Below are 25,574 nucleotides of genomic sequence, written 5' to 3'. Positions count from 1 at the left end.
TGGCCGCTCCAACAGCAGGCGGTTAAAATCTGTTTGTGATGAGCGGCTTGGTTTCAGAGGGAAAAGCTGCAATGCAAAAACCACTTGGTGCTGCTGCTGTGGGGCAGCGTGACCCAGATGAATGTCCACAGCACAGTGGAGCAAGAGACCTTCGAAATGATCCTTTGGCCTGGGGTTTGTCTAGAAAAAAATCATCAAGCTTGTAAAATAATATGCTGATCTTCATCAGAGAGTCTGCCAATCAAAATAGAAAGAGCTGCATTTTGTGGAGGCCTGTGGGCTTCTCTGCTATTGCCAGTAGTTAAGTGCTAAAGCAGGGTGAGGCTTGAAAAAAACAAATACAATAAAAAGATGATTGTTTTGGGTGTGTTTGAAATGCCCAAGCAAAAAATACTAAAATAAAAGTTAGATTTCAATGCTGGACATAAGCACTTTCCAGAGTCTATTTTCAGTATTTTGCAAGGGTTTAGCACTTTGATCACCCTCTGTTAATTTACAGAACTGCAGCTGTTAGTGTTTACTGTTGTGGCAAACACAGCAAATAGAAAAGATACATATATTCTCTTAAAGTAAATGTAGTGCATATCTGACCAAGGTAACCATTTACTATTGAAGTTTTTTTGGTGTTTCAAAGCTGGGAGTATTTGTATTATTTGGCAAATGACATAATGTTAGACTAGCAAAAAATGCATATATATACTGTATAGATAGTAGGACAACACAGCACTAGATCCATATGTTAGACTTAATTTGTGTCAAACTTAATTTGCTTTTACAGACACTTTTAAAAATTAATTTTCCATTCAGCTTTTGAGGTAATAAGTTAAAAAAGCACCAACATGATTTATTCAAATGTCTAACCATCATAGAAGGTTTTACCGTATAAGAACTACGTGATAAACAGGTTCCTTATACTGAGAAAGACTTCTATAAATTTTTCATGCAGACTTGACATCTGCTGATATGGCTGCGGATGAGTCCTGCCTTGAGTGTATCTGCCGAGGGCTTGCTTTGGAAGGGCTGGTCGATCGTAGTGAGCCAGAAGCTGTATTTATTTGCAAAGTAGTGACAGGTTCCGCGTGCTCCGTTGCATTCGATGAAGGGAGTCGCTCTGAAATCTTCCAGGCAGCTCCCAGGAGAAACCAGCGACTGTCCTCCACCTTCATCACCAGCAGCAGTGTGCTAAACGAGACAAGGAGGGCAGTGTTCAGAGTACAACCTCAGGCAGTGCTGTCAAAACCTTACACGTGGGAAAGGAGAAAAACCACTAGAATTGCTCCTAATTCTTATCTCCAGAGCAGAGAGTTGGCTACTCCTGCAACTGTGTAAGGCTTAAGGATTCAGTTATGCTTTAGCTACACAAAGGAGCTAGCTCATATGTTGATGCCACTTTAACATCTTTTCTGTAGTTTGGATTTTCACTGGTGGAAGTCTTAGAATTGGAGAATCATTTAGGTGGGAAGGCCAACTGGAGGTCACTGCAGCTGGTCCCCTGCTCAAAGCAGGGCCAACTCCAAAGTTGCTCTCAGTGGCTCCAGGGTGCTGTCGGGTTGTTAATACCTCCAAGGATGGAGTTTCCACGCCCTCTCTGGGCATCCTATTCCTCTGTTTGACTACCCTCCCTGAGAAGAACTTTCCACCACATATCTAACTTGAATTTCCCTAATTATGAAGTCTTACTCTGCATTGCACATGAGGAGCACTGTGGAAACAAAATTAGCTTCTATACAAATAACTATGGCATAGTCTTTGATAACAAATTACACCAAAATCATGCATCTTTACACCACTGAACTGTTACACTGTGGTAGCGAACTGAATGTTACTTTTCTTCTGTCAAAGGCATTGCTAACAAACGGGGCATTTCCTCTGTCCCTTTAAGAGCTGTACAGCTGCATTTTTAAGTGAAGCTGTTTAATTTTTTGTTAAAAACTGAAGGAATTTGCAATATAAAAGAAAGCAGCTGGAAAATAAAGTAGTTTTGTAAATGGCAGGAGAAATCTGGGCACATCCAATACATTTGCCTGCCTATGTTTTATAAACGCCATACTATAAAAGTGCAAGCTGTAACTGGCTCGGTTTGTGCTGCGAGAGGCCCACTGTGTTCATATAAATGAGTAACAGAAGTGCCCACCTTTTAACAGAGTAAAGGACTCTGATCTCTGGCTGGTGTTACAGGCTGAGGTTTAGAGTTAAAAAAAACCCCACAACCCACCAGCAACTCCCTCCTCCCATACCCCCTGCCCAAAACCTGCAGCCCACCAGCTGTCTTTCTTACAAATTTGCAAGCTTTGCTAAACTATGAAGTTCAGGAGCAAAACCCTTCTAGCATCCCTCTACAAGAACAAAGTTGGTAAGAAGCAGCATAAACTATTAAAACTATTACAGCTTTGAGGCCTCTGCAGTTGGAGCTGGAAAGCACTTAGTAGAAACTGCACATGCTATTTGGCATTCCTACACTCAGTGTACAAGCTCCAACTCTACACCTGTAATATCTCTTCTTGTATTGGCCACGGCCTCTCATCCTTCTGCAAGGCTTATGCCGCTCTACCTTTATAGGATGGATGATAGTGGAGTGCCCTCGCTACATGAAACCTTCCCGGCTTCTACGGCTGTTTGGGCAGGAGTCCGTGACTCCCTTCATCATTGTACCTTAGGGGAAGGAGGTGACAAATTTCAGCCAAGAAGTAGAACAATATGTACTCTGAGATAAACACAAGTGTGCTGTACTTCTTCCATAGTTGCCTGAGAAGCAAAAATGTGCACGCCAAACACTTCATTTGCTCGGAACGCTAGCTGGGAGAACGCGAACTCTTCTCACTGTGTGTTCCTTGGTGCTGGCAGACTTTGTCCTGGCAAAAGATTCTTGCTAAGGTAACAACTTTGCTCCTAACAATGCTCAGTGTTTACACAGGGCTTTGCAAACATTTAGTCAATCCTTGGAATTTTTGTGAAGTAACTATGAGATTGGTATCAGGGCTTTTTATAGAAGCAAAACAAAGGTCAAACACAGGGCTGGTCAAAAATTTGACCTGCCCTCTCAAAACATGGGTGTTTTGGTTTTTTTTTTTTTCCTGTAACTAAATGAAAAATATCAGATTTCCTTTACCTTAAATTTTTCAGAAAATAAGTTTTTGGCTTTTGACAAACAAATGGTTTGTGGGTAAGATTGCTATTGTTCTTCTATGATGTTTTCTGCCAGAGAAATATTTTTTTTTTCCCAACCCTGTTTACTTCAGCATTCAGTCCAGTCTTTAATGAGTTTACAACATGGGTATTCTGTTGCAGGTTTTGACTCCCATGTACATCAAGCAAGTCAGAAAAATGAGTATCTGTCAGATTATTCACTAACACATTCTAGCTGCTCTTTACCATGTTAAGCCCTCCAGTGCTTACATGATCTTTCTCTACAGTCTTGCAAGAAGAGGTCAGGCCCTTCAGTAGGTCTTCCACTGCACACCTAATGCTAAACTTTTCTGTAGCATCCCATTTCCTAATTATAAGATCACAAGATCTAAGAGATCCTATAAGTCATGGGATATACAGCTCAGCTCTTGTTGCCATTAGAGATGCAACACTGAAGTTTAATTTTAAAAACAGCAGGCTGTCTCTCTTCCCAGACTAGGTGAAAGACTTTGGCTTCTAAATCTTCAACCAAACGTGAATGATTTTAAGTTTCCAAAAGACAAGTTGTTTTGGTTTTTTTTTCCTCCAGATCAGCTTCTTAATAGTCATGTACATAAGTAACTCCCAATCTTTAGCTGTGAAAATGCTTTGTAGGCTACTGTCGCACCTCAGTGCAATTTTATTTGTTAATCCACAGCTGTCCCTGTGTTCTGCTCCAAAGCACTATTCTGTACATAAAGTAAGGACTCCAGATGCTATTCTGACAAGAGGCAATTTTCTCTGCAATTCACAGAAATTTTGTTTCTCCTCTTCTGCTTCCTAGAAACTAGTTTTGTAGTTCCCCAGTATGATGCATGGTTTTGGTGCTGCTGGCTCCAAAACAGAGCAGCCTTCCTAGTATCTAGACTCAAACTTAAAACCCAGTGCTACACAAAATGTGACACTGGAGAACAAATACCATAAGGAAGGAATATCCGATCCACAAACTGCGCCAGCCTTCAGGGCAGTGAGGAATAGAAGCTTCTTGGCTATGGACAGCAATTGCCACAGCTGGAGCCTCACAGACCGAGCAGCGACTGATATACGGCCTGATGTCTTCTTCTGCCACAGGCATCATTGGAAGAGGTGCTGTAGTTGAGAGCCAGTAGGATTTATCATTTCGACTTGCATAATAACAAATATCCCCAGGGTTACAGTAGAGGAATGGCATAGTACTAAAACGAGCCAAACATGAGCCAGCCAGCCCTGTTAAAAAAGAAGGAAAAAAAAATTATGGCAATCATTCTCACAGAAGACAATGCACATTTTCAGTTTCCTGCTCCTTCCTAAGCACGTGCCAGTAAAACCCTGCGGTCCAGAATGTTTCGCTGGCTTTACAGGTCCTCTTGAACAACACTAATGACTCCAGGAGCTCTCTCAGGGGCACTCTATGCAGACATACAGTTTTTATCTTCTCATTCTGGTGTTTCCTAAGCCTGTTTGCCAAAGTCCCAGCTTTCTCCAAGTTCTGTTTATTTTTTGGTTTTGTTCTTTTCAGCCGGAGAGATGGAATTGAGGCTACTGCCAACAATACCTGCACGTACCTAGATCCTGGTTGTGTGCTTTCTCTTGTCCTTCAAAGTACAGCAGGCTGTATCCACTCCAGAGTTTGTTCATGCCAACTGGGCACATTGGCTCTTGATCGGACTGGCTGTGCTTCACCAGCAGGTAGCCCATGCTGACGCTGCGACCCGGCATGCCTGGCAGCCCAGGGCTACCGGGGCGGCCTGGTTGACCTTAGAAGAGTTGGGGGGGGGAGAAATAATAGAACTTAGTTTTATGCTCCCATAAATGCTCTGATGCTAAGCTGCTGATGAACAAAGCTTAATTGCATGAGGCCTCTTCTTACGGTAAGTTGTTATTAAAAGGGCTGTAGTTCTAGGATTATAGCAGTTGCTTTTGAAGTAGATTGGTGCTGGATCAGGCTCCCTCATTTCTAAGATGATGTATTTCACTATCAGAGCCAGAGAAAGCCACATATAAAGTTCTGATGAATTTGAGCATACTTTGTACAATACAGATGAGCATATTTTTCCTTTAAAATGTTTTCTTAGTCCAAGATTAACCAATGGTTTTTGAGTTGCTTGTATTTGCTTCATATGGTTAAAACTATGCTCTGCAAATACCTTTTTCTCTGTGTACTTAGCTAATTAAGATAGTAATTGTTCTGCTCTTTGATTGGATAAGGACACAGGTATTTCTTTTACAAATACATTCCCTTAACATCATCTATCTAAAGATCACCTACCCAACCATTCATTTCCATGAATGTAACTGTTAGTAAATCACTAGGCTGAAATACTTAAGAGAAAACCAATATAAAAATATTCAGATCAAAACAAGCTCACTCACATGAGCGGACTGACATCTACATCTATCAAAACTTATTCTGAAAATACTGCTTTAAGACATCTCTGTTGAAAGTTAGTTGTCCCTTGTGAAGAAGCTGTGAAGACAAACTTTCTCTCTCCTCCTCTCCTCCCCATCATGTAGTAACTACAGAACAATTTATGGCAGTGAAACAGGGAAGAGGGAAGAAGTCCTGTGCAACATCTCTTACCTTCAGATCCCACTGGACCCTGAAACCCTGCTGGTCCTTGTTCACCTCTGGAGCCGGGTGGAGCTGGAATGCCACCCCTGCCCTGGAGTCCTGGCTCTCCAGGTGAGCCTCTGAAACCTTGCACCAACAATGGTTATAAGCACAGTGACTGCAGAGGTATCAACATGCTACACATTTGCTTTACTTGCATATGTGTGGTCCTATCTGCCAGGTTTACCAATTTACACTAAAGGCAAGATCCTATGGCTCTTCTGCAGGCAAAGAGCACTGACTTCATTGGAAAAGGTTGCTGGGATCAAGACTACATGAGCCCCACAACCCTAATCTTTCACTCTTGCTACCACCATGCATCTCTGATGAGGCTAGTAGCAAGAGGTGCACTGCATCGGGGCCACGCATCACTACGTAGATCGCTACGTCCCCTGGGTTGACAGTATGCCCACAAGGATGTGTGCATTTCCACCAAAGACATTCAATCTTGATTTAAGTGAGATCCGTATCTGATGTTGCTTTGGCTATGTGAGTGTTGTTGAAGTTTTCTCCTGGTTTGCTTATGTTCTGAATACTAGGAGGAGGAGGAAAGCCAAGCCCTGGCTTTGAAAGACCAAAATTTGACTCTCCTCTCTGACTTCAGAATTTAAAGCAGAAGAGAGCCAAAGCAGTGCTCTGGTGGCCTCGCTCTGCTACGGGGAACTGAGCTTTCACGCCAAGTGTGCGACTCCTACCTGGATCGCCTGGTGGACCCTGAAGTCCCATATCTCCTGGGCTTCCTTGAGGTCCTATGTTTCCACGGGGACCTGGTGAACCTTGCTCAGCAACCAGCCTTGGAGGAAGAGCGGGCAGCCCAGGAGAGCCTGGAGGGCCCTGAAAGCCTGTGATTAGAAGCAAGATGAGATGATTAACCCCCGCCCTGTATTTTCCTTAATGTGCTTTCATCTACAGATATGTTGCTGTTACTTGGCTGCATATGTGAGAGAGGGACTGTGGTCTGCAACTCACTACCTTGGGAATAGCAGCTATATTTATTATACTGGGGGAATGTGTGTGAGTATGGGGATTGTTTTCTCTTGGACAGCACACAGATAGATAAGCAGAAGAAAATGAATAATGCTCCTGCTCTGTCATTTATGACAGAGAAGCTGAGAAGTTCCCCCCAAACAGCCAACAGCTCTCTGAGGTGCAGAACCATCTTTTAGTGGGCTTCAGGAGACCCAAATACATGGTGATATAGATGGAGTGAGGGATTTTGAAGATATTTCTAAATATCCAGTACATCTACTCTGGAGGATTAGTTTACATCAGGAATTCTTCTTTTTTTTAACTCCAAAAGTGGTTCTGATTTTGGAGTTGGCACCTCATACAAAATAAATTCATAAAGGCAGAAAGTTGACCACCCATGTTACATTTACGCATCTGTCCCCTGGAATTTGCCAGGGGTCACACACAGACATGCAGGTTGGAGAGGACTCCAGAGGACATCTAGCCCAACCTCCTGCTCAAAGCAGGGCCAGTTAGGTCAGCTCTGTGGAGTTTAGAAAGGAGTCATGCATCTGACTGCACTTACTCACCAGTTACTCCTCTATCCCCCTTGGGTCCGATAGGTCCCAGATCACCTGGAAATCCTACAGTGCCCATAAAGCCGATGACACCTTGTTCACCCTTACGACCTTTAATGAAAAATGACAGTTGGCATTACTGCATTCCTGCACAGATCAAGTGAGCGCAAAAGCCGTGTTACTAAAGCTGCTGTAGCATAGGAGGTTCCCGGGGTCCTGGCCAAGACCAGCGGTTCCCATCCTTACCTTTTGGTCCAGGGTACCCGGGAACGCCAGGTCTGCCTGCTGGTCCAGGATCACCTCTACTTCCCTTTGGGCCAGTCTGTCCACTCACACCTGTTTGTCCACTTTCTCCTTTGCTCCCTGGTGGAGCTGGTATTCCAGGCTGCCCCTGTAGTCCTGGATAACCTGTTCAGAGCACACAGAGGTTGCAGTCTGCTTATACTTCAGACCTGGGCTCAGAGGAAAATAACAGTACTATCCAATTGTATCCCATCAGGTTTTATTTCCTTAATTGAAGCGGGGAGCTAATGCTTAGCTCCCCAATAGACTTATTCAGCGTTGCTGCGCCTGCTCTCAGGCCGGCTGTGGTGGCAGAGGAACTAGAGCATGAAGCTCCCACAAAGCATGGTGTCATCTCAAGCAAGATTTCAGTGGAAGTGGGGTACCTGCTGAGATACAGCCTTCAATGAGCTACTCCTTCCTCAGCAAATGCCCCACTTCACTAGGTGCCTCCCTGCTTCATCCTAAATTCTCCAAGTAACTAGAGAGAAATCAGAGAGCAGTGAGTACCTGACTCCGTGCCAGCTGGTAAATAAGCCAAGGACTTACTGTTCTGTGTATCTTAGTGCTTCAGCTGAACATCTGGATACAAATAACTACTTCATGCTGTCTTGGGAGTTAGGGGAACAGCTTCTTTTTCCAGAATTACATATTGCTTGAACCTAAACCCAGCAGGCTTCTCATCAGTTATTTCTGCTGCCTAAGAAGACATTTGGACCTTGTTTCCGAGGAGAGAGGGATTTACTAACTAGGGTTTTGAGTGGGGCATCCCTCATGCTGCCTGTTGAAGTTGGATCACGTATGGATATGAATGTAAGATGCATGTGGCAAAGTAAGAGCGAGCCACCATTTTGGCTGGGAGATGGTGTTCCTGTTCCCACCCTCCTGATTGCTTCCGTTTTTATTTTTTATCCAGTGACTGCCTGGGGAGTGGGAATCAGTATGCAGAGTTAGGCCAACTAACATTCTCTTTCTATTTGGAAACTTAGGTATTTTTTTGGTTTTCAGCTGGTTTGCCTGTTGTCAAGTTTTTGCTGAGTTTACATAAAAATTTCCATGCGTCATATAAAGATGATAGTGGGACACCTGCAACTTCTGCTCCAAGCACTTTACAGTGGCACTACAGTTTGAAATGATTGTGCAGTCCAATAAGCAACAGGTATATCATCCTCTAAATAGAGACAGAGTGGCTTTTTCATATGTGTGAGAGGCAGGCTTATAGCATGGACTTTTAGAGAGAAGAGCTAATGCTTTCCATTTGTTTGTATGGTAATTTCACATAGGAAAATTTTGTAGGTGATTAAGAAAATATTCTGTAGACTTGCAAGCCTGCCACAGACCTCAGTTTTTGAAGTATTAAATTAGCATAATGCTTCTGAAAGTTGTTAAGAGAATTCTGGATGAATAATCTGTTATTTGTATGAAAATCAAACCCTTCCATCAGGATGACCTGGAGGAACTGCCTTCTGCTTTGAAGAGGTCTGTCCCTATTATCTTATGTACCATTAGTTCTGTCCAACAAATATTCATGCATTTTAGTGCTGTGTTTAGTACAGATATTCTACTGAATCAACACAGAAGTAATACTGACTGCTGTTTCTAACCCAGTACTTAATCTTCTATTATTGCCTGAGGGCACAACCTTGTACTTAATCTTTTATTGTTGTCTGAGGGGAACAAGGCATGAATTACCTGGCACACCATCTAGACCTGGGGAGCCTTTATCACCAGGATATCCTGATATATTTGAAATCCCAGGAGGCCCTGGAAATCCTTCCTGCCCAGGAAAGCCAAAGGGTCCGTGGACTCCTGAAAGGAAGAGAAGAAATGATCAGCACTGCAAAGAAAATGCACAATTGCAATTATAAGGACTCACCTTAGTCTAAGTATAAAGAATGGGATTTTCAAAATGGAAAACACCTGCAGTTCCCACTGATTTTTGTTTTATCTTTTCAGATGATGTTGTGGAGGTTTTTCTTAAAAGAACCAAATACTAGTTCTGTGCCAAAGCTCTCTGGATAGCTAATTACATCTCACGGTGTGGAATGCTAACAGTCTTCTCTGCCAGGTAAAATATTTCAAGATCGGAAGTACTCAAAATATCCTAGGTATATTGAAGCAGACAAGAAAGCAGCTTTGTTCTTCTGTGTCCTGTGGAGTCAGGGGTCACAGACACTTAGGGTTTTCTGGAGTCAGTTAAAACCAAAAGTTTGAATCCAAGAAGTTCTCTGTAGATGAAAACTGTTAAATGGCCAAAAATCTGGCCCACCAATAACAGATTATTCTTTTAAGTAGATTCAAATTGTCAGGAAGCCACAAAGCCCCTTTTGTTTGTTCATTTAAAAAAAATAATAGTATTTAAATCTGACAAACAAACATGAACGAGGTATGTGAAATAGCTGTTTCTTCCAATGCTTGATAATAAATCTCTGAATGGTGTTTGAGATAGCACAGCATGCTAGCAACAACAAAGCGTAACAAAAAGAATACGAATGAGCCATTGAACCAAGTAGGCAAAGGCAGTAAGGTTTTGTATCTATGCTAGTCCTTAATCCTTTCAGAGCCAAAATGTTGCAAAACTTTTTAAACCCCCTCCCTGTAATTGATTCATCCATAACATCAGTCCGGTGGCTCCCTGATGGAAGAAGAACTGCTGATAAGCGCAGCTCACTACAGCACGGTGGGTTTGAGTGGGAAGGCTGTACGCTTCCATTGCGCGAGGGCTGGTGGTGCTGGGCATGGGAATAATGCCCAGGAGGGATCAGTGGGACGATCACACATTGACAGACAGTGAGGCTTTCAGAAGAACGGTAAACATTGGCGGATTTGCAACAAAAAGAAAGAAAAGCCATTGCGTTTGTGTAACTGGAGCTTCATTAAAAGTATTCTGGGAGCTGATGGCCGAGACAGCTCTCCTATACAGCTGCGCACACTATACTGCATTTTGTGACACCTGTAACGCCCACTGCTGAAACAAATAATAAGTAGCTCCTGTTCTCTGGAACACGAACCTGGAACGCCTCTTTCTCCCTTCTGTCCCGGAGGTCCTCGGCTGCCTTCCACTCTGCTCGGCTCTCCCGCTTCGCCTTTGTCACCCACGGCACCTGGGACACCTGCAGAGCCGTAGCCGTCTGGACCTGTTGTGGAGTTGTACAAAAAGAGGGAAGCCGAAATGTTTCTGCGTGTAACATCGTACCAGCATGCTAATGTACATATATAGAGCATGTGGATTCACTAAATACGTGAGTCTGTAACGGCTCTTTGGAAAAATGGCCCATAATGGGGAAAAAAGAGGCCTTGAGGCTTTAACTTAATAAGAGGAAAGAAATTATGATTGGAAGCTGTGTTCTAACCCATCTGTGTGGCAGCACACAGTGTCTGAAGTTGTTTGCCAGAGCCCACAATAATGAAGCAAATTCCACATTGGGCTTTGGATGACACAGTTAAAGTCAGACTGCAAAGATCTCACCGACCAGGCTTGCAGCCAGCACAACGTTGTGCCTGTGAAGAGGCAGAGTAAGAGTCTCACTTACCTGGCGATCCTGGTAAGCCCTTAGTGCCCGGTAAACCATGCAGTCCACTGATTCCTCTTAAGCCAGGCAAGCCTGTTTTAAAATTACATTCATGATTATCACAATAGTTTCTATGAGTCTGTTTATATTCCTAGGCAAAAAATTCAAATGCTTGAATAAATACTATTCTGTGTTAAAATCTTGTGTATTATATGCAAATTAATTCATTACAATAAGCTTATTATGAAATACACCACACTACGGTTTTGTGATTGGCAGATTTTGTTATTATCCAATAAATTCACTATGCCAGTTTTTTTTTTTTTTTTAAAATATCTCTGATCCATCTGGTAGCATGCCATTCGTTCCAGTCTTGCTGCCACAATTTTGTTAATAACCATTTAGTTTTCCAAAATCCTCAAACCAAGACAATTATGGCATAATTGTAGGCTCTAAATGTGATTATAATGAAGCTCTCTTCAGGAGAAATTCACACTGCCTCATTTAAAAAAACCAACAAAACGTCTAATAGCTGCTGCTGCTGCTGTTACAAGTAAAATTTATCCTATCTATTTGTACCTGTCAAAGTGTTAAGCGTGATGTTAAAGCTAGACAGGTATCCCTAATGAGTGGCCGGAGCTCTGGAGCACAATTGAACCTTCAAAAACTAAGTGTCTGTCTCTCTCTTCACTGCCTATAAAGGCAGCCTTCATAACCGTATTAGCTTAGATTTGATGCAGATTCAGACAGATAATCTTACTAAAAGCAGGGCAACTTCTGGGTGTACTGTAGAAAAAAACCTGCTTACTTACTTAATATATTAAGGAATTCGGTGGCAACCAATGAGCTTCTGTGATACAAACAGCTTCATTTTAAATTATCACCTATATTTTGAGAGCAGAATTCTGTCTGAGCCATGTATCATTTATCCTTAAAACCAGATGTTGGATCAGTTCACAGTTTTTGATGATGATGTAGGACAAATATATTGTTTGCTATCTAATGCCACATCATAATATTCTACTACGGTATATCACTACTCTTGCTGCATTTTACATAATCTTTTGTTTTTTCTTCCCAACTGTCACAAAAAATGAAAATGTTTCCTGTAAACTGCTTTCCTGGTTGAGGGAGGTCATCAGCAGTTAAAGTGAGCTCGGGAGACGCCAGTCCTTCAGCAGCCATAAATCAGAAAGCAACCACATGGGTCTTGGTTAATCCACCTGGACGTTATGAGGAATAAATGTTTACTAGAAGGAACTCTGCCACTCTGAATGGCAAAAAGCCCCCTTTCTTCTTCTTTACCCCAAAAGAACAATAGGAAGTGCTAACACTGAAACGAGTGAATAGCTGAAGCTGTACAAATACCTGCTTGTCCCGGTAAGCCAGGCCAGCCGGGAGTTCCCTTTTCGCCCTGAAATCCAGGTGTCCCGGGGCTTCCTTGCTGCCCTGGGGGGCCGACCAGTCCTGGCAAACCTGCGCAACAACGATGAATCATTGCTCATGAGTGTCCTTAAAACCGATAGCCCAAAACACGGACTTGGGCTACCTCCATTCTCCCAGGTAGCAATACGAAGGCTTTCCCCTCCTAATGTCATTGTATGACACTGCACCGCTCATCCAAGTGGAAGAAAACTAAAGAGAGCAAAGGTAGGAGAGGCAAGGTGTAGCAGAACGATTCATTACAAACTTCAGGTTTCTGACAACCTAAGAAATGCAGTGGGCTCCTCTGTGTTTGAGGAAATTATCATTTCCTTATTGAAATGATAATTTTACTTCTATTGCCACTTACAATAAGTGATTTCATTTATGTTCACCTCAGGTTCCTCTTCTGCTGCCATCTGTTTTGCCTTTCCAACTGGAAAGCTGATCGGACAAGGACTGTTTCCCAGTGAGGTACCTGCCGAAACTGCTCCAGTCTTGGCTGGAGTTTCTAAGCCCTATAATTATATGAGAAATGTGGAGCAACTGCTCTGAAAGAACATTTTCATGATCGTCCTGCAATAAGACATGTTCTTAAGCCCCGAGTTTATGATCCAGCCAGAGTCGAACCTGACTTCGGTTCCCCGGTACTCTTGTGCAGTCGGGCAACGAGCCTGGCTCAAAGGCTCCTGAGTAACTGGGGGTTACTGGGTCCTGGGGGATACTGACTTCATTTATGGCAGAAAACAGCACCAAAAAGCCCATCTCTTTGTGGTATTGAGACAGCATTAGAACACCCGAGTATGCCAGCAATACAACACTTTGACCAGACACATGATCGCTATAAAAAAGGTAAAACTGGTATGAAGCCAAGTTAAGTTTTTGGAATTTCCTCTTAAGTACTACCACGAGTTCCACATCCTTTTCACTGCTCTTTACCAACTTACAGCATGATCAACATATTAAAAAACTTAATGACTTTCTTTTGAGGGAAAAGATTTTTTGTCTTTCTCTTCTTAAACAGTTTTATTCTTTAGAGCATTAAAAAGAATATTTTACCTTCCTGTCCCACAGAGCCAGGGATACCCTGCGTGCCCTTGAGGCCTTCAATGCCAGGGAAACCAGGATCACCACCTTCGCCTTTTTGTCCTGTGCCGCCTCTTGTGCCTGGAAAACCACAAAAACAGTATATTCTTTTCATAATCTGTATACGACCCTAAGATAACAAGCATAATGTGAAGTTGGTTACTGAATGGGTCCTGGTCTTGCCGCATAAAAATATTCTTCTAGTCAGGGTGCTTGCATAATCTGGGAGTATCAGTAGTCATCTACAGCATGCTGGCCAAACCATCACTGAATTTGTTTTTAAAAGTACTCCCCAAATTATGTGGAATATCACTGATGTTCAAGTGTACTTCACGCGCAGGGAAATTTTAGTACATTACCTAACCAACCCAATCCAAAATTGACCTGACTGCTATCCCATCTTCCATCATCATGGCCTGATATTGTTCCTTTTGTCATCAATGGCAAAAAAATATATAGAAATGTTTACTGGAGTTGCACATGTTTGATGTTTACTGCTATAACTGTACTTTCAGTTGAAGCGGTAAACGTAGCACATACTCATTCCAACAAAGAAAAGATGAACCTCTTCAGGAGCTGTCATGAGAGCGCAGGTTCAACACCCACCGAAAGCCCACGGTAAGCTCCCCCTCCCTTCCTCTGTGGACTTTGGTATGTGAAAAGTAATGCATCCAGAGCAACTGTGAAATTAATACCTGTTAAGCCTGGCACACCAATGTCCCCTTTAAGGCCTGGCATTCCTGGTAAGTTTATAGTATCTCCCGGCTCACCTATTTTAAGCAAAAATGAACACATAAGCAGTAAGACTTTAATTTAAACCCTCTTTCCTGTTTTGAAGGAATTGCAACTTCTGAGGCAAAATTCAGTAATTATTATCTTTCTAGAATAAGAGAGGAATAAGTTAAAGAAAGAAAACGATAAAGTCTCTACAACAGCCGCCCTCCCTGCCATGGATGGATTTATCTGTAGACAGTACATGTTGCATGAATTTAACAGTATTAACCTTTTCACAGCCTCCCACATCTACAATATCATTCTGTAAGACTGTACGAAGACTCTTTAAGACTGAAGACCCCCTAAGACTCTTCAGAACTTAGTGTTGAACATTTGATGGGTAATGAATACAAAGAGCGCTCAGATCAGAGAACAAACTTACCTATTTCACCATGTGATCCAGGAGTACCAAAATGGCCTGAAGTTCCTGGAATGCCCTTTTCTCCCTATCATATGATTGAAAACAGGTATCAGTTAATGAGGGTAAGGATTTATTCAACCTTCCAAGCAGCACAATTTGGAAATACTGAAAAAAGGCTATTAAATTTACCATTTTTGAATTTCCGTAGTACTTTATAGAGTCATTTGGCTGAAATCAGTTAAACCAAACCAGTACAAACCAAGGGACAAGTGTGAAATTAAGAACATCCTATTACACATACATGGTAGTGAGTCCTTGTGCTGGTTTCGGCTGGGATAGAGTTGATTTTCTTCACAGTAGCTGGTATGGGGCTAGGTTTTGGATTTGTGCTGGAAACAGTGTTGATAACACAGGGATGTTTTCATTATTGCTGAGCAGTGCTTACACAAAGCCAAGGCCTTTGCTGCTTCTCCCCCCACCCCACCAGGGAGGAGGCTGGGGGTGCACAGGTAGTTGGGAAGGGACACAGCCAGGACAGCTGACCCCAACTGACCCAAGGGATATTCCAGACCATATGATGTCATGCTCGGCAATAAAACTAGGGGGAAGGTTGGCGGGGCTGCTGCTGCTTGGGGACTGGCTGGGCATCTGTTGGTTGGTGGTGAGCAATCATTTTCATTTGCATCACTTGTCTGCCTTGGGTTTTATTTCTCTCTCTTTTATTTGCCTTTTCATTACATTATTGTTATTACTATTTTATTTTATTTCAATTATTAAACTGTTCTTATCTCAACCCATGAGTTTTCTCACTTTTACCCTTCCAATTCTCTTCCCCCCATCCTCCTGCAGGGGGGAGTGAGCAAGCTGCTGTGTAGGGCTTAGATGCCAGCTGGCATTAAACCACGACAGTCCTGCAGTCCTTGGTTAGGAAAAAGTCCTATTAAAATCTAAGGGCAAAGCTACCTGAGAAAGGAACGTAGTTTTTGGCTCTCTTAAATAAACTATGTCTGTGAGTCGACTGTCAGGCCTTTTTTAAGAGTTTATTTCTTCCAGTGTAACTTATTTTGCAGCCAAAGTGAATCATGGTGAATTACCCTCTAGGAGCTGAGATTCTTAGATGCGTCTCTTCTACTGTTAGATGAGTGACAGTGAGTAATTTTTGGCAGTGGTACCATCAGTCCTGGGAGAAAGGGAAGAGTAAGCCCAGCGCTGAGAATAATTGTACCAACAGCTACAGCAACAGGACCAAGGACCTAGAAGGAACTGTCTGGGTCCTCATCAGCAAAAAGCTGGCGCATGAAATCTGGATGTCTCCCAACAAGAAAAGAAAGGACTCTGCTTAATGAACGTTGGAGGGATTGAGCAAAAATATTTGATCTATCTATTCAATTTTTACTGCATTTCTATCTGTTCAGCACAATTTCAAGGGGTGAACGCCGCTCCCTAGAGAAGCTGAATGCTGGCACAAGGACACCCTTATTTCCCTCACGGGCATGAACTCACCCTGCCTCCGGTGCTGCCAGGGAAGCCTCTGATGCCAGGAGAGCCGGCTGGACCGGGGTACCCTTTCAGACCTGTCAGCCCTTTCGCACCGACGTCCCCTTTCACACCGGCCACGTAGCTGGGATGCCCAGGGGACCCTGGAGTTCCCGTCTTTCCGGGAACACCTGGCATTCCCTTGCTACCTGCAGGCGGGGAAGAAGAAAAATAAAGACTTAAACTGTTAGCGCTGGGAAGGCTGACACGCAGTTGCTTGCGTGCAAGAAGTTTTCCTGCTAGCACGGCACCATGATGCGCTAGTACAAAAAGGCAGCACACACACACGACATAACCCCATGCAGCTTTCCTCGGGGTTGGCTCCATGAAATGCAGCCGGGAGCTCAGCTTTCGCTGTCGGAGACTTTGCTGGGGGGGCTGCAGCGCAGTGGTACGACGAGTGGGGAATATTTAATATGGTAACTGATAAAGGACACCGATCCATAGTCCTGAATGTGCTTGCTTTGTTTTGCTGTAACCACTGACCTTTTAAGCCAAAGAATCCCTTCGTGCCCCTTTCTCCAACGTCTCCTTTTTCACCTTTAACTTCCAACATCAGGCTGGGCTTGAGCTTTGGGGGTTCTCCCGGGGGGCCTTGATCCCCACGGTCACCTAAAGGGTAAAAAAACCCGACCATGTTACAAAAAGCTAGTCAGCGGCCCTGTGTTGGGAAAAGTGAACAGAAGAGTGAATTTAGCAAAAAGGGATTAATAGATAATCTTGCACAAGCTATGGAAAATCCACTTGCATAAAAAGTTACCTGTGTCAATACAACGTGTCAGCAGAACAGTCAAGCATAAGAAAACACAAAAACTGAGTTAAATTTTTGTACATATGACCCTGGGGAGCTGGACCCAGACTCCTCTGTGACAGATAATTTACCTCCCAGCAGATCACTTAGGTGTCATGTGTTTATAACAAAACGAAAATGCACAATGGAGAAAGCACAGAAAAGTAGGTTACTTCCCCTGAAAGGGAAACTCTCAGTCAAAAAGCCTTGGGCGAAAGAAAGTGTTTGGATTTGTTACCAGTTATTTTCTTGATTTGAAGGTTAGTAGTGACATCAGTAAATAACATCCTGAAGAAAGGACCCAAATAGACTGTATGACTCTCTAGTTCTTTGTGGGATGCAGAGACAGGCCAGCCACCCAGACCTGTCTCCTACGATCATGCACTGTCTTGGACTTCTTCACCAAGAAGTAGATTTGCACTTCTCTTCACAGGGCTGTTTTCACACTTGCCTTTTGCTCAGACCTCCCCTGAATTACTGGCAGCACTGTTTTGCAGCCTTTGAACTGCAGACTGCTTTTTCTTAAGTACCTATCTCAGGGTCCCTAGAAAGAACATTTCGGCCTTGTGGTAAAGCATGTATTTAAAGATAATTGTATGCAAAGAGAGGACTGAGTTAGAGTTTTCATTTCACTGATGATATCAGCTGATATGTTTCTGACTTTTAACTACTTAATTGCCTGGTTTTCTGAATATTTCAGTGCCTTTACAGTGCAACTGGAGCAAAATCTGAGTCTTTTCCCCCAAACACCTTATGCTTCTTGGGAAAAGGCCCTGTTGAGTTCTGTACATGCCCAGAGGTGCCACTATCTGAGCTCAGCTGAATAATGAGATGTCTGTCTCCAACCTTAAACGTATAAAGATTTACAAAGAAGTAACCTTTCCCTGAGCCTAAAATCCAGGCCTCTCAGCCAGAGGCCCATGTGTGAAATCGGTGGAGGAATGTGGAGGAGCTAAATATACCATGTGAAAAATGTGTCATCCTTGTCTTTGCGTCCTTGTAAAATAGTCCTCCAGATGTGAAAAGCAAACACACTGGTACCATCCATAAGCAAATACCTTTAAAGCCGCGTGCACCCTCTGAGCCTTTATCGCCCTGAGCCCCCGGCGGGCCAAATTCTCCTTTGATTCCCTTGATGCCCGGTCTTCCTTTTAGGCCTGTCATGCCTTTGAAACCATCGATGCCAGATGAACCTTTTAAGCCTTGAAAGAAAGAACGGGAAGAGAACTGTTACCTCACTCAGATTTCTGCAAACTAAGTCAATATTAACCAGCAACACATGACTAAAACGGTATGAAAACTCCAGTGCAGCAAGCAGTACCTATTTTTTGGGGTGCCGTGATGCCTAGGGCAATCTGCAGCTCTAGATCAGGCACCCAAGCTCTCCGAGAGGTAGAGAAGGGCAGGGGTACCCTGAACTGCCTCAGCTGGCCAAGAGGAGATGTTGTGGAGGTGACCAGAACTTCGTGTCTTCTTCTGAAAGATCAGCTCAACCCCCCTCCTACGGACGAGCTAGAGAAAGGCACCTAGTTCTGCACAAGGTCTGTAGTCAGTCCGTTCTTCTACGTGTAGAGATACAAACCAAGTTTCTACGACAGCCTGGCCCTTTCTCACCAAAAATTCCTGTGCTCCTCTTTTCTAAAGAAGAGCACGCTGTTTTACACGGGTCATGCTAACAAAGAGATCTTCATTCCTCCCAAGTGAGAGCTGATCAGTACTCCAGAGTTGTCCAAGGAATAAAGTCCTATCTTTCCAACTGATGGAATTGCAACATGCATTTTTAGGCATTCGCCCCCTCTTTGCGTTTAACTTGGCTTCAGTGGATTGGAATCCTGTTGAAACTCCCTGCACGATGTAGACAACTTGCATTATACATAGCATTTTCGTGGCTGGCAAGAGAGAATCTCACCTTCTCTATATGTAAGATTAGTATCCTGGTAAAAGTAAACATTGAGGTCTTGTGTCTGGCATTGCTCAGTGCACAACTGCCAGCTTTAAAAAACTTTCAAGCAAAGGTTTGGAGAAACATCTCTTCAGTTTCCCTGAGAGCCAGTGGGACTGGGACAAGGGAAGAACTTTTGGAGAGAGAAAAGAGTAAATACTGTATATTTTTTAAAAGGAGAAATAAAACAGCCATTGCCTTTCTAAATAGGGCTGCATGTCACAAGCTAGCATTTTGCCAAGCACAACACAGAGGAAAACAGACAGTGATTTTGGAATATATTAGGCACACAACCCTAATTCTTCTGTTTTAAACAGAGGTAGCCCAGCAGAGAACACGTCCTGTTCATCTCAGCACAGAACAGCTGTAAGCAACGTTAGTTTTTTTTCAAAGCAACTGTCCAGAGCTCACCTTTATCTCCTGGAAAGCCAGCCAGTCCGCTTATGCCGGGGGGACCAGTCACGCCAGGTATACCTTGTAATCCCGGGTAACCCGTTTCACCTTTGTCACCGGACAGACCTTTCAGGCCCACGGGGCCGGGAAAACCTTGCTCACCATCTTCTCCCCTAGCACCAGGTGGACCTGCCGTGCGAACATGCCAACAGGGAGATTAAAAAGTGTTTGGACACACATGATAATTTCATACAAAGTAGCTCAAGAGGGAGAAAACTGCTATCCCACCAGCTTCATGTTGAGGGGGAGGGAAATAAGGATTTTTTTTTTTTTTTTTTCCCAGAAAAGAATTGCAGAAATGATTATAAAGACAAAGCAGCTCATCAATGCAAACCAGTCCACTACCAGCTTGGTTCTGTACCCACTCCCAACAGGACCTTCTCCTCTTTGAATTAAGCCCCTTTTCCATAAGACTCCTCCCGTTCGGTAGCTCCCTTCTCCCAGTCTGCCACCAGCAAGCTCTGACCTGGCTTGGTAGGTGGCTATGGAAGGAAAAGCAGCAGCTCTACTAGCGAGGACCACCACCACCCCTACCTCCCACCTGCGATACCAGCACAATTTGCAATTGCAGCGTCTGCACTATTACTGTCATCTCCCCGGCTGGGAATTAAAGCGTGGCACGTGCCACAACCCCAAGCGTAACTTCCCGCTGTGGAAACCATACGGTTGCCGTGCCACGGAGCGCTGGCAGGAGGAGTGACGCAGGACCGCGGTATTTCCTCACCAACAGGTCCTCGAGAGCCAGGCCTGCCATCTGGCCCAGAGTTTCCTGGTGCCCCTGGGAATCCACGTGTTCCTGGTGTTCCTGGCAGTCCCATCAAGCCAGGGAGACCTTGCGGCCCTGGATCTCCTTTGGGTCCTGGCAAACCTGGGTTACCATCCGCTCCTAAAATACCATAATCATGCATTAGAGAGCGTAAATATCTAGAGAGCCGATTACTACATATCACTTCTGTGTGTGCACTGGTCCTTCAGGGTATGTTCTTCCTCTGAAAATTCAGTAAGAACAGGAAAAGCAAATTAAAAGACTGCTCATTAGTTTTAAAATAATTGACATTACCAGTACCGATCTCGTTAGTTGCATCGGAAAGGTTGACTGGCTCCTTCAAATGAATGGAAACAATTTGGCACCAGGTGGATATAGATGGAACAGGTCTCTTCCACTTTTAACCCCAATGATTCTGTAATTCCTGACCTCTCTCTCTATCACATACATCTTTGTAAGAATCAAATCAAGGAGGTGACTGAACCACTGAAGTAATGCTCTCTATCTTTTCTAAAATGTGACGGGCAGGAATGGGAACATTTAAGGCAGACAGTGGGTTCTGGGTTTGTGTTGTTCAGAAATTTTCAAGTAAGGTCGTTACAAGGCATTGTTACAAGATTCGTACAAATTCCTAAGCAAAAAGGCCCTGATTCTACATGACAGTGCACTGGGTGAAAATTTACATCTCTACAATGTAAGAGCAAAGGGGGTGTCAAGATTTAAAAGGTAATGCCTGCTTTGCATTCAGATTGGAGAAGCAGCAGCATACAAGACCTCAAAAGTACACGGCACTTAAAATCCAGGCCAAGTGAATCTGCTTCTCTTTATTCAGGTTTTACATCAGTGTAGGTCCATTGGCTTGATGGCAGTTAGGTGTGCTTTATAACTGAGGTCACATAAGGTGAGTTTTCTCAATGACAGAATAGAGGCTTTAGTTCTCTGTTCGGAAGGGCTAGTAGTTTAAGTGGCATAGATAATATCAAGGAATCACTAGCTACTTCACATAAAACTAAAAGAAAAAAAAAAGACTCATACAAAAATTCACATGCTTTTTTTGGAGCCATTCTGTCAGAACTAAAATAAACCAAGATCAGACAAACTAGTAGTGCTTTTTCTTTTCACTGTACTTATTATTACTGAAAACTACAGAAATGCTTAGAAAGAAGGCACAAAGTCACACAATTTTTTTTCCTTTTCAATCCATGTTTTACCTTGAATTTCTTCCCCTTTTCAGAGGTGTTAGTGATGTCTTCTGTCTTTTCTCAAACTTGCCAAGTGCCACAGAGCTGCCTTCATCCCTTTCCTTCACTCGGGGGCTCTACTAAAGGTGAAACCAGCTCTCCCCACTTCAAATAACTCACATAAGATGATACTCTTATTTTCTTTTTTAATTTGTATTGAAAATCATGAGAAGAGTCTCCAAACCACACTCCTGTGATACAGCTCCTTGCTTTGAGTTAGTCACTCAGTTACTACTCCTTTCTCACTTCCACAACAGGGCAAGGGGGGTAATCAGCAGTCCTAAATTTAACTATGTGTCTAAATGCTATTGAAATGGTGTAGCAGGGGATGCTTAATTCCCACATGTGCTTTTGAAAGCCCTCTACAGAATTCAGAGTAACAAACTCAGATTTTGTAGAGAAGCTATGGTTTTCTATAGGGAGTTTAGCATGTTTTTTAACCTCTGTGAAATAATGAAATAAAATGAACACCCCGAAGTTATGAATAAGTATATAATGTTATCTTTTTCTTGTTTCTGAGTGCCCAAAGACTGACCAGGTAAAATGGCTTATCAACATTTACTAAACACTATGTCCTCCTACTTAAAATTTACGAATTCTGCACTACTGCAATTTGCTATTCTGCAAAGCCATGTATTATCCAAACATCTTCTGGCATGGGAAACCATCTCAGTAGTACACAGTACGTAAGTGAAAAGTCAGGATAACAACTACAGCACCATTCCCTTAACTACAGTGTGAAAAATTAACAGTACACCTGAACACAAGAAAGATGAGCAAAATCTGGTTCTCTGGTATCCTACTGTAGCCGATTCCATGCAGTGCAATGTGAAGGAGCGCTGGTCATAAGCAATGGATCTCCACAAGGTGTTTGGAGGTGCCAGGCATATTGGTAACAGTTGAGGTAGATGGGGAAGGGATGGGAGATCGTCAGGCACTGGGATTTGATGCTGGGGTCACCAGTACCTCCAACGCGTCCTAACACGGTCTCTTACTGCTCTCACATCTCTATAACTTGGCTACGTTTATATCACACTCTTACCCAAACATTTCTTTATTTGAAGTAGCTGTTACCTCTAGCTCCCGGTACTCCTTGATCTCCTGGCAGGCCTTTCAACCCTGGAAAGCCGGGGAGCCCGACATCCCCTCGGGAACCTGCTGCCGCTCCCAAAACGTCACCAGGAAAGCCCTTCGGTCCTGGCACTCCCGGAGCGCCGGGATTTCCTGGAAGGCCTGGGTGTCCCTGCAGTCCAGGCAGACCGCTGGGGCCCCTGTCTCCCCTGGGGCCAGTAAAACCTATAAATAAAACAGGGACTGGGCGTCACAGGGTTTGCTACAAATGTTGGAGTTCAAATCCTAGATACACCATCATAACGCTTCTTATATTATTGTAATTTGCAATTCAGTTTGTCATTTGTTCTTAGCAGAAACCTGTAGAATCAAACAAAGTCTTATATAAATGTTTTTAAACCACATAGCATTTATAAGAACATTTGACCAAACGTGGAAATCAGCAGGACTTACAGGTGACCCCTCAGGATACCTAGTGCCTGGGTGATGAAAGATCCCCAGCTCTGAGCACAGTTACTTCTGTGCAACTATTTTGTCACAGCTATTGCAGCATTTTATAAACGTCTTATTCTGCAAGGACAAAAAACCGGTTCCTATACACAAAAACCTGGTTTGATATGCAGCAGGGGTAAGACATTTCAGGGAGTCAAATTTAAAAGAATAAATCAGTGAATGCATATTGGTAAACTGGGAAGACCTGGGGGAGCTGCCCAGATGGGTCATCGCTGTTGCTGTTCCCCACACATCTGAAGGCACCAACGCCAGTCGCTTCACGCCCTCGATGGAGGAAGACCACCGTCCCCGTCCTCCACCCTCAGGTGAACGACCGGGAGGGCACAAGCTCCCCATACCACAAATGACAGGGGAAAGGCTTCTTGTGGACTGGGAAACTGGACCTGGACTGGAAGTTAAGTCCAAGCACCAGTGAAAGACAGTACGGAAGACTGCAGAAAATTGGTCTGAGTGCTGACCACCCTGTGGCCTGGGAGCCGTATGGCATGGGAGCCCTAATTTAGCTTTTAGAGCACTCTGCAGAGCTTAGCAGGGGAAGTACAAGTGCGTGGTCCTGCCCTACGCTGCACAGAGCCATGTTTTACAATGCATCCCTTGCCTGTTGACCAGGACACGCAACAACTCTCCTTTTGCCTTCTGTTTTGCTACTACAGATGCAGTAGATGAGCCTAGAGAATAATTTCAGGTCGTGTGCTGCCTTAGGGCAAAGCAGCACCTGGGCACTGGATTTGGGATAGTTTGCAGCACTTTGGTATCTGTGAGGATTTAGTACTTGGAAAAGAGATAGATGGAGAGAATTTCTAAAGAGCTCCTAAATTAAGATGCATCAATGGCTTCTGAATTGTGCTACAAAAAACCCTCAGTGCCCATTTCTCTGACCAAATTAACCTGGTCAGCCACAGCGAAGTGGTAGTTTCTGGCAGTAACTCTTGCTGGACTGACTGATGATCTGTGAACACACCCACTGCAGCTTATTACATGGGTATGCAGGAGCACTATTTTAGGCTCATCTGACTTACTATCTACAAACAGATCGACTATACATGCAATTAATTGATGTGTCTTGGACGTCCTGGAACACTGGAGAGATACAGAAGCCCTGAGATTTAATCTGTACCTATTATAGACTAGCATAAAATATGACAGGCACTGAACACTTGCAAACAATGTTTGGAAACACAGTCATCTAGAGGCAAGGTGAGTAGCTAGTACTCAGCCTTTGATATGTCCAGTATAATTTATACTAATGTTGGAAAAAGTCAAATAGAAATACTAATACTAGTATTTTCTTGCTTTCTGCATCATTATTCTGAATATATTCCATTTGGAATCTGAAGTATCTTGTTATTGAATTTCTTTATTTCTACATGAACTTAATGAATTTTTATTATCACATTTATAATTTTTCACTATAAAGTAGATTTTAAAAGGTTAGCATCTATGTTACTTTTCATCATTATAGAAGTTGCAGGAAATCCTTTTGGATTTGAAAAGTAGCAGTTTTGTATAATAGTTTATTGTTTGAATGTAGAAGGGAAGATAAGTCAAAAATGTATCTGGAATCAAGTTTTTGTGTTTCAGTGACTGTAGTGAAGAAGTCAAAAGTATATAAAGAATGACAAATTATTTCAACATACCTGGAGGACCTGGGAATCCTTCCCGACCTGGATCACCTCGTGTGCCATTTAGCCCTGGGTATCCCACTGGACCTGGATCACCTGGGAATCCTCTTGCACCTTTTGCACCTAAACAATATAAAAGAAAAGAAAGTAAGAAAGTGTGATCTGAACAAACAAAAGAGAAACGTGCATATAAGGTAAGAAAAGGTAGTGGTAAATATCATCATGATGTGTTTCTGGATGCAAAGATGAAACTTTTTCTTAAATTTCATGGGATTATACTGTAGCTCTTTAGCAGTATTCAAGATGCCAAGACATGGACCAAAAATCTAGGCTAAGTGCTCTTACAAACATGGATTAGCCTGACTTAAAGACTGATGATATGGAGACTACTAGGGTGAAAATAATTAGTCTCACAGACTTTTGGAGACTTTTAATATTTTGTAAATTAAGGTTTTTAGCTTAAGGTCAAAAGGCAATGCCGAAGAAGAACGCTCAACAGAAATGGGCATAGACAAGATGCTGTACGAGGGACAAATTTTTTCCCTTCCCTGCTATACTGATCACAGAACAAGAGCAGGCTGGTTTAGATAACCACAAAACAGAAATGTAGGGCTAAAGGTTAGATCTAATCATCCTAGAAACTGAATACAAATTAACTAGCCTACTTATTATATTTGTAACAGTACAGGTCTATAGCTTCAGTAGTAAAAGCAGCACTGTGCCCTGAAAAAGCGTTCCTCTGGCACTGATCTCATGTTCAGCTCCTGACAGGTAAAATGAGACCTTGCTTGCCTATGATGTAGTATTTGACATTTGGGTAAGTATTACTGTTTCTTAACATCTCAAAACCTGCAAGCATTTCGTAGGATTCTTTTGTTAATTCCCCCCCCCCCCCCCCCCCCCACCGCACTGCTCCCGAGCG

General features: G+C 43.2%; 1 protein-coding gene across 1 annotated transcript in view; it reads right to left on the bottom strand.

The window, feature by feature from the left end:
- Window positions 1–823: 823 nt before the first annotated feature.
- COL4A2 (collagen, type IV, alpha 2) overlaps window positions 824–25,574 on the bottom strand; it is a 103,341-nt gene continuing 78,590 nt past the window's right edge. Inside the window, exons 26-46 of the mRNA XM_010575790.1 lie at window positions 24,668–24,775; window positions 22,521–22,742; window positions 20,164–20,325; window positions 19,398–19,568; window positions 18,103–18,246; window positions 16,741–16,866; window positions 16,222–16,403; window positions 14,740–14,803; window positions 14,279–14,353; window positions 13,557–13,664; window positions 12,444–12,551; window positions 11,097–11,168; window positions 10,575–10,700; window positions 9,256–9,372; window positions 7,528–7,689; window positions 7,294–7,392; window positions 6,451–6,597; window positions 5,726–5,842; window positions 4,710–4,901; window positions 4,085–4,371; window positions 824–1,182 (exon numbers count right to left, since the gene is read on the bottom strand). Of these exons, the coding sequence (XP_010574092.1) occupies window positions 928–1,182; window positions 4,085–4,371; window positions 4,710–4,901; window positions 5,726–5,842; window positions 6,451–6,597; window positions 7,294–7,392; window positions 7,528–7,689; window positions 9,256–9,372; window positions 10,575–10,700; window positions 11,097–11,168; window positions 12,444–12,551; window positions 13,557–13,664; window positions 14,279–14,353; window positions 14,740–14,803; window positions 16,222–16,403; window positions 16,741–16,866; window positions 18,103–18,246; window positions 19,398–19,568; window positions 20,164–20,325; window positions 22,521–22,742; window positions 24,668–24,775 (3,044 nt within the window). The 3' untranslated portion in view covers window positions 824–927. The remainder of the gene's footprint in view (window positions 1,183–4,084; window positions 4,372–4,709; window positions 4,902–5,725; window positions 5,843–6,450; window positions 6,598–7,293; window positions 7,393–7,527; window positions 7,690–9,255; window positions 9,373–10,574; window positions 10,701–11,096; window positions 11,169–12,443; window positions 12,552–13,556; window positions 13,665–14,278; window positions 14,354–14,739; window positions 14,804–16,221; window positions 16,404–16,740; window positions 16,867–18,102; window positions 18,247–19,397; window positions 19,569–20,163; window positions 20,326–22,520; window positions 22,743–24,667; window positions 24,776–25,574) is intronic.

The sequence above is a fragment of the Haliaeetus leucocephalus genome, unplaced genomic scaffold, assembly GCF_000737465.1.
Source record: "Haliaeetus leucocephalus isolate CR32 unplaced genomic scaffold, Haliaeetus_leucocephalus-4.0 Scaffold495, whole genome shotgun sequence".
Lineage (NCBI taxonomy): Eukaryota > Metazoa > Chordata > Aves > Accipitriformes > Accipitridae > Haliaeetus > Haliaeetus leucocephalus.
The sequence above is the reverse complement of the archived record's forward strand: the minus strand, read 5'-3'. Positions and strand labels throughout refer to the sequence as shown.